At 33.2% G+C, this 14,007-nt stretch overlaps 1 protein-coding gene across 1 annotated transcript in view; it reads left to right on the forward strand.

The window, feature by feature from the left end:
- The window catches only part of LOC133544495 (collagen alpha-1(II) chain-like), a 59,152-nt gene that overhangs the window by 16,551 nt on the left and 28,594 nt on the right, over positions 1-14,007 (forward strand). Inside the window, exons 2-16 of the mRNA XM_061889881.1 lie at positions 2,841-3,053; positions 3,130-3,354; positions 3,491-3,507; positions 6,180-6,212; positions 6,398-6,430; positions 6,515-6,568; positions 6,715-6,807; positions 6,888-6,965; positions 7,039-7,083; positions 8,510-8,563; positions 8,664-8,717; positions 13,292-13,345; positions 13,445-13,498; positions 13,574-13,627; positions 13,690-13,734. Of these exons, the coding sequence (XP_061745865.1) occupies positions 2,841-3,053; positions 3,130-3,354; positions 3,491-3,507; positions 6,180-6,212; positions 6,398-6,430; positions 6,515-6,568; positions 6,715-6,807; positions 6,888-6,965; positions 7,039-7,083; positions 8,510-8,563; positions 8,664-8,717; positions 13,292-13,345; positions 13,445-13,498; positions 13,574-13,627; positions 13,690-13,734 (1,106 nt within the window). The remainder of the gene's footprint in view (positions 1-2,840; positions 3,054-3,129; positions 3,355-3,490; positions 3,508-6,179; positions 6,213-6,397; positions 6,431-6,514; positions 6,569-6,714; positions 6,808-6,887; positions 6,966-7,038; positions 7,084-8,509; positions 8,564-8,663; positions 8,718-13,291; positions 13,346-13,444; positions 13,499-13,573; positions 13,628-13,689; positions 13,735-14,007) is intronic.

Below are 14,007 nucleotides of genomic sequence, written 5' to 3' on the forward strand. Positions count from 1 at the left end.
TGGGACTCGAACCTGTGTAGGTATTTTGAACATTTTTGGGACTTTTGCTGACTTTTCCAACTTTCATCCCCTCTCCCCATGGGACTCGGCTGGGTGTGTTATGAACATTTAGGGCATCCCGGGACTTGCGCGGCCATACATAAGATTTTATGTTAGAGTGTTTTACTTGTTTTAAGTGTTTAGGTCCTAAATGATCTCAGTAAGATACTACAGCTTGTAGCTGAGATTTGATGACCTATATTGAGTAAAACATGCTTGAAGCGAGAATTGCAAATGTTGCAAAGCTGTGTCATCAACACTCACAAGTATAAAAGTACTTTTTAAAGTAAGAATTTCTTATTTCAAGAATGTAAAACAAAATCATGACTTTGACACAATTGTTTCTCATATTAAAACAGATGACAGCCAAATAGACTTTGCCGGTTTTTTTTCAATGAAATAAAAAATACATACTCGTATACTGTAGTAGTACACTTGTTATTAGTGAGAATATACTTATTTTGAGGTATTTTTGGGTTCATTGAAGTTAGCTCATTTTACTTGTTTTGGAAAGTCTCGACAAGCCAAATTTTCTTGTTCTATTGGCAGATAATTTTGCTTAGTTCAAGTAAAATACCCCTCATTTTTGTATTTGTTTCTTGTTTTTGAACACTGACTTTTTGCAGTGCATGATTCGTTGAATCACCTGCCGAAATGGACTCACTTCACACACCATCAGATCATGCCGGTCTTTGGTGTGAAATCAGTCAATTGCTTACAAAAACAACACTGCGGGAGGACTCGGTGTTGGACTTCACACGCTTATTAAGACTTTCTGCTAGATGCACAGACGTCGTTCAATTCCGATGGTCAATGGGGGAAAAACCCAGGAGAAAAGACCAGTTGGAAACATTGCTATTCAAATGACAACTTTTACATTTCAACAATCCCTATGTTCAAAAAGAGTGTTTTGTCTGATATTGGCATACAAATTTTCACTTGGACTACAATATTAAGCGTGTGCCGTGATGATATTACTCTTAACGTCCTCTTGAATGTCATCACGCCCACCATTCACGGAATGCTACTTGCGTGCCGACCGGACACATGCATTTCGCTGCTCCTATCCGCACATGTATGAGATTGCAAGGCATACTGGGTGACACACAGTACACTGACGGTTGTGATATAAACAACTTTAACACTCCTACTAATATGCGCCACAATGTGAACCCACACAAAAGAAGAATGACAAACACATTTCGGGAGAAAATCCTCACAGTAACACAACATAAACGCAACACAACAAATACCCAGAATCCTTTGCATCCATGACACATCCTGACTATGTTATACACCCCGCGAGCGCCAAACCCCCCCCCCCCCCCCCTCCCAGCGTGGTTGAGGTGGGAGGGGGGGGGGCTTCCCAAAAAATCCTCAGTCTTTCACAAGAAAGGATGGGGCGAGGTACACCCCTTTGTCCACAACTGCGTGAGCAAATAGTCAAACAGTTTAAGAACAACATTTCTCAAAGTGCAATTGCAAGAAATTTTGGGATTTCAACATCTACGCTCCATAATATCATCAAAAGGTTCAGAGAATCTGGAGAAATCACTCCACGTAAGCGGCATGGGCGGAAACCAACACTGAATGACTGTGACCTTCGATCCCTCAGACGGCACTGTATCAAAAACATCAATCTCTAAAGGATATCACCGCATGGGCTCAGGAACACTTCAGAAAACCACTGTCACTAAATAGAGTTTGTCGCTACATCTGTAAGTGCAAGTTAAAGCTCTACTATGCAAAGCGAAAGCCATTTATCAACAACATCCAGAAACGCCGCCGGCTTCTCTGGGCCCGAGATCATCCAAGATGGACTGATGCAAAGTGGAAAACTGTTCTATGGTCTGACGAGTCCACATTTCAAATTGTTTTTGGAAATATTCGACATCGTGTCATCTTGACCAAAGGGGAAGCGAACCATCCAGACTGTTATCGACGCAAAGTTCAAAAGCCAGCAGCTGTGATGGTATGGGGGTGCATTAGTGCCCAAGGCATGGGTAACTTATGAAGGCACCATCAATGCTAAAAAGGTACATACAATTTTGGAACAACATATGCTGTCATCTAAGCGCCGTCTTTTTCATGGACGCCCCTGCTTATTTCAGCAAGACAATGCCAAACCACATTCAGCACGTGTTACAACAGCATGGCTTCGTAAAAAAAAGAGTGCGGGTACTTTTCTTAGCCCGCCTGCAGTCCAGACCTGTCTCCCATCAAAAATGTGAAGCGTAAAATACGACAGCGGAGACCCCGGACTGTTGAACGACTGCAGCTCTACATAAAACAAGAATGTGAAAGAATTCCACTTTAGAAGCTTCAACTATTAGTTTCCTCAGTTCCCAAACGTTTATTGAGTGTTGTTAAAAGAAAAGGTGATGTAACACAGTGGTGAACATGCCCTTTCCCAACTACTTTGGCACGGGTTGCAGCCATTAAATTCTAAGTTAATTATTATTTGCAAAAAAAAAGAAAGTTTATGAGTTTGAACATCAAATATCTTGTCTTTGTAGTGCATTCAAACTAATATGGGTTGAAAATGGTTTGCAAATCATTGTATTCTGTTTATATTTACATCTAACACAATTTCCCAACTCATATGGAAACGGGGTTTGTACATCAGAGCTATTCACATTTTTGTATTTAGTGTATTCAATTCTGTAACCAGTGTATGGATCCCACTGTACGCTATTTCTGAAGAACATAGAAAAAAGCATATGTACTCTGCATGTGAGCAATAAAACTTCGAACCCTGACTGACTTACTTACTTACATTTGACCTTCTGCGTCCCACACAGACACTTGTGTGGACAATGGTCAAGTGTACGCCAACAAAGAAATGTGGAGCCCTGAGCCCTGCCGGATCTGCGTGTGCGAGTCCGGCAGCGCCATGTGCGAGGCCGTGGTTTGCGAGGACCTCGGCGACTGCGCCCAGACCGTGACCCCGGAGGGCGAGTGCTGTCCGGTGTGCGTCAACCCGCCGTCCGTTTCTACCGCGGACCCTTCCGCAGGTATGCATAGAGGTCAGCTGTATCAGCCAGGTGTTGTCTTTGCGACTGACCGTTGTTGTGTTCGACCCTGCTGCAGCTCCGGCGGAGTCGGAGGGCCTGAGCTGCGAGGTGGAGGGCGAGCTTCACCCCCACAACGATATCTGGAAGCCCGTGCCGTGTCGCGTGTGCGTGTGCGACAACGGCGTGAGCATCTGCAGCGACGTGCAGTGCGAGGCCGTCCCCAACTGCCATCAAATGGTCACGCCGGAAGGAGAGTGCTGCCCAGTGTGTGAGAACCTGGCCAGCGCCACCAGACACATCGGTGAGACCACCGACACCACACTGTAATGATGGAGCCGACCCACAAGGGGGCGTCTGTGTTAAGTTAAAGTCCCTGTAACCATGCAAAGTGTATCAACTTTTGAATAACATCTTTTTTTAATCCCTTCCTCCTCAAGAAATCATGAGCTATAGGGTAAGTCATCCTATTTGCATTATTATCACCCTCACTGTAAATATTACTGCAAGCACACATATTTGGTTCTCTTTAGAAAGTGACATTACATGGCTTAGAAAAGGGGTTTCTCACAGAATATATATATATATATATATATATATATATATATATATATATATATATATATATATATATATATATATATATATATATATATATATATATATATATATATATATATATATATATATATATATACATACATACACACACACACACACATATATATATATACGCTTACATACATACATACATATATATTTATATATATACATATATATATGCATGTATATATATATATATGTGTGTGTGTGTGTGTATGTATATAAATACATATACATCGAAAATGTGTGTAATAATTACAGTAACTATATAAATATATATATATTATATATATATTATGAATGTATTTCAATATTATTATACTTTTTTTAAATACTATATATATATGTAAAACATCATAATCATCATATTATGAATGTATTTCAATATTATTATTTTTAAATAATATATATATATACATATTGTTTAAAAATATATATATAATTTTTTAATATATAATAATAATATTATTATTATTTTGTTAAATAATATATATATATATATATACATATATTATATATATATATATATATATATATATATATATATAATATATATATTTTTATAATACTAACATTGAAATAAATTCATAATATGATGATGATGACGATGATGTTATACATATTGTATATTGTTATTATTACGCACATTTTATATATATATATTTAATTGTCCATTGGACGACTAAAAAAAATAAAAATTTAAACATTGAAATATATTCATAATATGATGATGATGATGATGATGATGATGATGATGTTATACATATACTGTTATTGTTATTATTGCACACATTTTATTTGTGGGCCATAACACGAAACTAATATTTGGATGTTTTGTTCATACAACTTAGTATTTTCATTTCTTATTTTATTTATCGCCTTCATTGATGTGCATCTTTACAATTATACATTTACACACCAATGTCTGAGAAGGAGCAGGATGAAGAAAAATCTTGTATTTTCCTGCCCCCTTCAACATAATACCTGGTCTTACTTAATGGTTGTAATACGAACCAAAAAAATACATCCAAATGTAATGAAAACAAACAAAAACACACACAAAAAAAGTGCAAAACTTCATGAAGTACAAACCGAACAAACAAAAAAAAAAAAATGTAATATACACCTCAGGGGATGATACAAAACAAATACAAAGCCAGACAAAAAAAAAAAAACAAGTGAAATGATAAATATAAAGCAAAATGTAAACACCTATTGCTGTCCATATTATTTTATTGTATTTTATTATTTTAGCTTATTTAGCTTTGTTTATTTTGAACTGCAAGGGATTGATTTTTAAGCATCAATCCATCCATTTGCTACTGCTTGTCCCTTTTGGGTTCACGCGGGGTTCTGGAGCCTATCTCAGCTGCATTCTCTTTAATGCACTAAATAGTTCAAAGTCGCCTTCTGTATCTTTTTTCTATAAATCCTCATATTAGAATCTCCCACCTGAAAGAAAATTCAACCTTGTGATATTTCTAATCCAGGGGTGTCAAACTCAATTTAGATCTTGGGGGCCACATGGAGAAAAATATACTCCCAAGTGGACCGGACTGGTAAAATCACGGCACAATAACTTAAAAATAAAAACAACTTTAGATTATTATATCTGTTTAAAAATAGAACCAGTTCTTTCTGAAATTGTACAATTCATAATGTCTTTTTTTTTTTTTTACAATTACACGTTGCGGTTAGTAGAATTCTACCTTTATTTGTGGTTATTTATATTTTCTGAATAAATGATGTGATAATGTTCATCAGTCAACTCCTTGGTGTTCATTTTCAATCCATCAAAATTAAAAAAATATCTAAAAATCTAATTACACGACGTTATTTATGTAGTTTAATAATTTTCCTCGACTGGTGCACTAACATCATGTGGTTTATTTTGTAGCATCATCTACAAAGATACAAAGAATTGCTATTACGACATCTAATGGACACTTTTCTTTCATTCAAAAAATTCGGGTTGATTTTCATACTTAGCAAACTCATCCAGTGGGCCGGATAAAACCTGTTTTTGGGCCTGATCCGGCCCTCGGGCCGTACGTTTGACACCCCTGCTCTAATCCAATCAGTAAATAATGTTAATGATAATGAAAACACGGGGGACCCTGACCACCTGAGGGTTCCACAGACTGTGAATGTTTTTAAAAAGGGCTTAAAAACCCTTCTTTAAAAAAAAAAAAAAAAAAAATTATAGATAAGCATTCTGGTTTTAGCTATTGGGCTGTTTCTAGTTTTATATTTCATTTATTTTTATTATCTTTTTATAATTATTATTACTATTTTTTTTTACACTATGGCACTTTGAGGTTGTTTGCTCAATGTAAAATGCTTTTTTCCAAATAAAGTTTATTATTATTATTATTATAAAAAATCTTAATTAAAGTGAAAGAAAGGTGTTTTATTCTGAAAGTGTAAATATGATATTAAAAAAACTTAAATGGGTGTATAAATGCGATAAATTGTTAAAGTCAATTGTCATAGACTTACTTTTATTTTGTTATCTTTTCTTTAAAGGGACAGAAAGGTGAACCAGGCGACATCCCCCAAGTAAGTCATGGTTGTGGTTATTTGTTTACGTTACTTATATTTACATTCAGCATGTCTGAAAAGGAGGAAAAGAAGCAGAACTTTTGATCCACCCTCTTTCTGTATTTTAAAGATAATTAATTGATTTAGGTATAATTTGTCTGTTTTATTTTAATTGGTGATATGTGATTGTGTCGCTTCCTCAGCTGGTGGGACTCCCCGGACCCCATGGGCCCCACGTGAGTTTGTGTTAACTAAAAGCACCATCAATGTCAGAAATTGCACTCGCGATCAATTAATTGACTTTGTACATTCCATTCCAGGGTCGTCCAGGTGCTCCGGGTAGACCTGGATTGAGGGGTTTTAAAGGCCGCAGGGTACGTCTTTGACATTGGGAAACATTTAGGATTGATATTATCTTATTTAAGCTGAAATATTTAACAGGTAAATTAGCTTTGGTGTAAAAATACACCAGAACCAGAAACTCTGTACCAAAGTGTTAACATCGCTATACAATCTGCAGGGATACCCAGGACCTCAAGGCTTTGATGGAGAGCCTGGCATACCTGGAAACCCAGGCCAATCGGGCCCCCCGGGTCATCCTTCCCTTCCTGGGGTGAGCTGACGTCCCCACACGGTGTTTCAGAGAACCACAACCAAACCCCGTCATTAACATTGTTTCTCCAAAAAAAAAAGGGCAACTTTGTATCACAAATGGCGTCGGGTTTCAACGAGAAGTCCGCGGGCCAGACCGCCATGCTCACATCAAACAGGGTGAGTATGATCTTGCGTGTTAGTGCAGCTTTTTGCTCTAGAACCTAGGGTGAGATATTTGTGTCCTTTGCAGGGTGAAGTAGGACCACGAGGGCCACCTGGAGCATCCGGAGTGCCGGTAAAATTCCCATCGCAATTTGTCCAAAATGGATATACAATTAAAAGACTGTATAGGTCAGGGGTCACCAACGCAGTGCCCGTAAGGACCAGATGAGTCGCCCGCTGGCCTGTTCTAAAAATAGCTCAAATAGCAGCACTTACCAGTGAGCTGCCTCCATTTTTTATTTTTTATTTATTTATTTACTAGCAAGCTGGTCTCGCTTTGCTCGACATTTTTAATTCTAAGAGAGACAAAACTCGAATAAAATTTGAAAATCCAAGAAAATATTTTAAAGACTTGGTCTTCACTTGTTTAAATAAATTAATTTGTTTTTTTTTCTTTGCTTCTTATAACTTTCAGAAAGATAATTTTAGAGAAAAAATACAACCTTAAAACTGATTTTAGGATTTTTAAACACATATACCTTTTTAACTTTTCAATTCCTTCCTCTTCTTTCCTGACAATTTAAATCAATGTTTAAGTATTTTTTATTTTAAAGAATACATTTTTTATTTAATCCTTCATTTTAGATTGTTTTTTCAACGAAGAATATTTGTGAAATATTTCTTCAAACTTATGATTAAAATTCAAAAAAATTATTCTGGCAAATCTACAAAATCTCTAGAATCAAATTTAAATCTTATTTCAAAGTCTTTTGAATTTCTTTTAAAAAAAATTGTTCTGGAAAATCTAGAAAAAAAATAATGAATTGTCTTAGTTAGAAATATAGCTTGGTCCATTTTGTTATATATTCTAACAAAGTGCGGATTGGATTTTAACCTATTTAAAACATGTCATCAAAATTCTAAAATTAATCTTAATTGGGAAAAATTATTATGTTCCATGAAATTTTTTTTGAATTTTTTCAAAAAGACTCGAATTAGCTGGTTTGTCTGCGATGAGGTGGCGACTTGTCCAGGGTGTACCCCGCCTTCCGCCCGATTGTAGCTGAGATAGGCGCCAGCGCCCCCCGCGACCCCGAAAGGGAATAAGCGGTAGAAATGGATGGATGGGTCTCTTAATTTTTTTCCGTTGAATTTTGAATTTTAAAAAGTCGAAATTGAAAATAAACTATGTTTCAAAATTTTAATTTTTTTCCTGTTTTCTCCTCTTTTAAAGCATTCAATTAAATGTTTTTTTTTTATCATTTATTCTTTACAAAAAACCTTCCGTAAAAGGAAAACATTTTTACGACGGAATGACAGACTGAAATACCCATTTTTTTATATATATATATACATATATATATTTAATTATTAAAGGTAAATTGAGCAAATTGGCTATTTCTGTCAATTTATTTAAGTGTGTATCAAACTGGTAGCCCTTCGCATTAATCAGTACCCAAGAAGTAGCTCTTGGTTTCAAAAAGGTTGGTGACCCCTGATATAATGCAATCAACTGGGTTTTAGTAAATATAATATTCATAATTTCCTCTCCTGTTCAGGGTCCAAGTGGAGGTCAGGGACTCCCAGGAGAGCACGGAGAACCAGGACAAATGGTAGGAATGACTTTACTGTGTCGATACAACCGTCCTTCACAGAGTTTGAATGTTGGGCTAGTGTCAGATGCACTCAACATTTTGTTGTGTTTCTTCGCAGGGTGAACAAGGTGTTCGAGGACCGGAAGGATTGCCAGGAAAACCTGGAGTTGATGTCAGTAAACTTTGTAAATCCTTCAACAGGGGTCACCAACGCGGTGCCCGAGGGCACCAGGTCGCCCGTAAGGACCAGATGAGTCGCCCGCTGGCCTGTTCTAAAAATAGCTCAAATAGCAGCACTTACCAGTGAGCTGCCTCTATTTTTTTTATTTTTTTTATTTACTAGCAAGCTGGTCTCACTTTGCTCGACATTTTTAATTCTAAGAGACAAAACTTAAATAGAATCCAAGAAAATATTTTAAAGACTTGGTCTTCACTTGTTTAAATAAATTCATTTATTTTTTTACTTTGCTTCTTATAAGTTTCAGAAAGATAATTTTAAAAACATTAAAAATGATTTTAGGATTTTTCAACACATATACCCTTTTGCCTTTTAAATTCCTTCCTCTTCATTCCTGACAATTTAAATCAATGTTCAAGTAAATATTTTTTTTTTGTATTGTAAAGAAAAATAAATACATTTTAATTTAATTTTTGTTTTTTAGACGAAGAATATTTGTGAAATATTTCTTCAAACTTATTATTATTAAAATTAAAATAAAAATATTCTGGCAAATCTAAAAAATCTGTAATTTCAAATTCAAATCTTATTTCAAAGTATTTTGAATTTATTTTATAATTTTTGTCCTGGAAAATCTAGAAGAAATAATGATTTGTCTTAGCTAAAAATATAGCTTGGTCCAATTTGTTATATATTCTAACAAAGTGCAGATTGGATTTTAACTCGTTTAAAACATATCATCAACAATCTAAAATGAATCTTAATCAGGAAAAATTACTATTGATGTTCCATAAATTCTTTTTTAAATTTTTTCAAAGAGATTTAAATTAGCTAGTTTTTCTCTTAGTTTTTTCGGTTGAATGTTGAATTTTAAAGAGCCGAAATTGAAAATAAATTATGTTTAAAAATTTTATATTCATTTTTTTCGTTTTTTCTTCTTTTTTAAACCGTTTAAGTGTTTTTTTCATCACATATTCTCTACAAAAAACCTTCCGTAAAAGGAAAAAAAATGTACGACGGAAGTGCAGATTGGATTTTAACTCATTTAAAACATATCATCAACATTCTAAAATTAATCTTAATCAGGAAAAATGACTAATGATGTTCCATAAATTCTTATTCTTAAATTCTTTCAAAAAGATTCGAATTAGCTAGTTTTTCTCTTCTTTTTTTCGGTTGAATTTTGAATTTTAAAGAGCCGAAATTGAAAATAAATTATGTTTCAAAAATTTTCATTTTTTTCGTGTTTTCTTCTTTTTTAAACCGTTCAATTAAGTGTTTTTTTCATCACATTCTCCACAAAAAAACCTTCCGTAAAAGGAAAAAAATGTACGACGGAAGTGCAGATTGGATTTTAACTCATTTAAAACACATCATCAACATTCTGAAATTAATCTTAATCGGGAAAAATTACTAATGATGTTCCATAAATTCTTTTTTAAATTTTTTCAAAGAGACTTAAATTAGCTAGTTTTTTTGGTTGAATGTTGAATTTTAAAGAGCCGAAATAGAAAATAAATTATGTTTCATAATTTCATTTTAATTTTTTTGGTGTTTTCTTCTTTTTTAAACCGTTCAATTAAGTGTTTTTTTCATCACATATTCTCTACAAAAAACCTTCCGTAAAAGGAAAAAAATGTACGACGGAAGTGCAGATTGGATTTTAACTCATTTAAAACATATCATCAACATTCTAAAATTAATCTTAAATCGGGAAAAATTACTAATGATGTTCCATAAATTCTTTTTTCAAATTTTTCAAAAATATTTATATTAGCTAGTTTTTCTCTTAGTTTTTTCGGTTGAATCTTGAATTTTAAAGAGCCGAAATAGAAAATAAATAATGCTTCAAAATTTCATTTTCATTTTTTTCGTGTTTTCTTCTTTTTTAAACCGTTTAAGTGTTTTTTTCATCACATATTCTCTACAAAAAAACCTTCCGTAAAAGGAAAAAAATGTACGACGGAAGTGCGGATTGGATTTTAACTCATTTAAAACATATCATCAACATTCCAAAATGAATCTTAATCAGGAAAAATTACTAATGATGTTCCATAAATTCTTTTTTAAATTTTTTCAAAAAGATTCGAATTAGCTAGTTTTTCTCTTAGTTTTTTCGGTTGAATTTTGAATTTTAAAGAGCCGAAATTGAAAATAAATTATTGAAAATAAAAATTTAATTTTCATTTTTTTCGTGTTTTCTTCTTTTTAAACCGTTCAATTAAGTGTTTTTTCATCACATATTCTCTACAAAAAAACCTTCCATAAAAGGAAAAAAATGTACGACGGAAGTGCAGCTTGGATTTTAACTCATTTAAAACATATCAACATTCTAAAATTAATCTTAATCAGGAAAAATTACTAATGATGTTCCATAAATTCTTTTTTAAAATTGTTTCAAAAAGATTTAAATTAGCTAGTTTTTCTCTTAGTTTTTTCGGTTGAATTCTGAATTTTAAAGAGCCGAAATTGAAAATAAATAATGTTTCAAAATTTCATTTTCATTTTTTTCATGTTTTCTTCTTTTTTAAACCGTTAAATTAAGTGTTTTTTTCATCACATATTCTCTACAAAAAAACCTTCCTTAAAAAGGAAAAAAATGTACGACGGAAGTGCAGATTGGATTTTAACTCATTTAAAACATATCAACATTCTAAAATTAATCTTAATCAGGAAAAATTACTAATGATGTTCCATAAATTCTTTTTTTAAATTTTTTCAAAAAGATTTAAATTAGCTAGTTTTTCTCTTAGTTTTTTCGGTTGAATTTTGAATTTTAAAGAGTCGAAATTGAAAATAAACTATGTTTCAAAATTTTATTTTCATTTTTTTCGTGTTTTCTCCTTTTTTAAACAGTTCAATTAAGTGTTTTTTTCATCACATATTCTCTACAAAAAACCTTCCGTAAAAGGAAAAAAATGTACGACGGAAGTGCAGATTGGATTTTAACTCATTTAAAACATGTCATCAACATTCTAAAATTAATCTTAATCGGGAAAAATTACTAATGATGTTCCATAAATTCTTTTTAAAATTTTTTCAAAGAGATTTAAATTAGCTAGTTTTTCTCTTAGTTTTTTCGGTTGAATGTTGAATTTTAAAGAGCCGAAATTGAAAATAAATTATGTTTCAAAATTTCATTTTCATTTTTTTCGTGTTTTCTTCTTTTTTAAACCGTTTAAGTGTTTTTTTTCATCACATATTCTCTACAAAAAAACCTTCCGTAAAAAGGAAAAAAATGTACGACGGAAGTGCAGATTGGATTTTAACTCATTTAAAACATATCATCAACATTCTAAAATTAATCTTAATCAGGAAAAATTACAAATGATGTTTCATAAATTATTTTTGTAATTTTTTCAAAAAGATTCGAATTAGCTAGTTTTCCTCTTAGTTTTTTCGGTTGAATTTTGAATTTTAAAGAGTCAAAATTGAAAATAAATTATGTTTCAAAAGTTCATTTTAATTTTTTTGGTGTTTTCTTCTTTTTTAAACCGTTCAATTAAGTGTTTTTTTCATCACATATTCTCTACAAAAAAACCTTCCGTAAAAGGAAAAAAATGTACGACGGAAGTGCAGATTGGATTTTAACTCATTTAAAACACATCATCAACATTCTAAAATTAATCTTAATCAGGAAAAATTACTAATGATGTTCCATAAATTCTTTTTTTTAATTTTTTCAAAAAGATTTAAATTAGCAAGTTTTTCTCTTAGTTTTTTTGGTTGAATTTTGAATTTTAAAGAGCCGAAACTGAAAATAAATAATGTTTCAAAATTTCATTTTCATTTTTTTTCATGTTTTCTTCTTTTTTAAACCGTTCAATTAAGTGTTTTTTTCATCACATATTCTCTACAAAAAACCTTCCGTAAAAGGTAAAAAAATATTCGACGGAATGACAGACAGAAATCCCCATTTTTATATATATATATATATATATATATATATATATATATATATATATATATATATATATATATATATATATATATATATATATATATATATATATATATATATATATATATATATATATATATATATATATATATAATATATATATATATATGTCTTGATTGGATTATCCAGAAAATAGTGCTCGATACCGTGGTAGAGCGCAATATATGTATGTGTGGGGAAAAAAATCACAAGATTATTTCATCTCTACAGAACTGTTTCATGAGGGGTTCCCTCAATCATCAGAAGATGATTGAGGGAACCCCTCATGAAACAGTTCTGTAGAGATGAAGTAGTCTTGTGATTTTTCCCACATCTACATACACACACACACACACACATACATACATACATACATACATACATACATACATATATATATATTAAAGGTAAATTGAGCAAATTGGCTATTTCTGGCAATTTATTTAAGTGTGTATCAAACTGGTAGCCCTTCGCATTAATCAGTACCCAAGAAGTAGCTCTTGGTTTCAAAAAAGGTTGGTGACCCCTGTCCTACAACATTTACATGTGGTTTGGACCGTTTCTGGTACCAAAGCTTTGATTCGCTTTTACTGTTGTTTTTATTATGAATATTTTCCTTTTTCCTTAGGGGGAGCCCGGACCTGTGGGTGCTCCGGGAGAAAATGGATTCCCAGGATCATTGGTAGACAAGCCATTCCTACTTCTCGGCACATTCGAACGTGATTAAAAAAAGTTCAAGTGTTCTGAATTCTTTCCTGTGTTTGTCTTGTCACCCTCTTAGGGTGCTCGTGGGTTACCCGGTACTCCAGGTCTTCCTGGTCATAAAGGTCACAAGGTAAAAAAACAACCCACATTTGGTGATTATTTAGTTTTTTAACATGAACCGGATGAGCAAATCCTTCTTTAACAGGGTTTGCAAGGCACTTTTGGTCCCAGGGGCGAGTCCGGACCTGTTGGTGTCAAGGTAAGATTTGACATTTTAACAACCTTCAGAATGCTCTTTAAACTTGTGTTTGTGTTCTGCAGGGTGGTTCTGGAACTCCTGGTGCGATGGGTACTACTGGCCCAGCGGTAAGTACCACATCAAGTATGCCAATGATAGAACGAAGGAGACTTTGGCCGTGATCCCCGTGCCAAAGCAACCAATCTCAATAATGGCTCTGCTGTTGAGATAGTCCGTGAATACAAGTATCTAGACACAATTTTGCATCAAAGGCCAATCAGAGGTTGTTTTTCTTGAGGAAACAGAGGCTTTCAGGTTGATAGGACACTAATGTTCTATTCATCTTGTATCGAGTCGATTTGAACATATTCTATCACCTTCCTGGTTTGGTAACCTCAGTA

The sequence above is a fragment of the Nerophis ophidion genome, linkage group LG27 (assembly GCF_033978795.1).
Source record: "Nerophis ophidion isolate RoL-2023_Sa linkage group LG27, RoL_Noph_v1.0, whole genome shotgun sequence".
NCBI classification, from domain to species: Eukaryota; Metazoa; Chordata; class Actinopteri; order Syngnathiformes; family Syngnathidae; genus Nerophis; species Nerophis ophidion.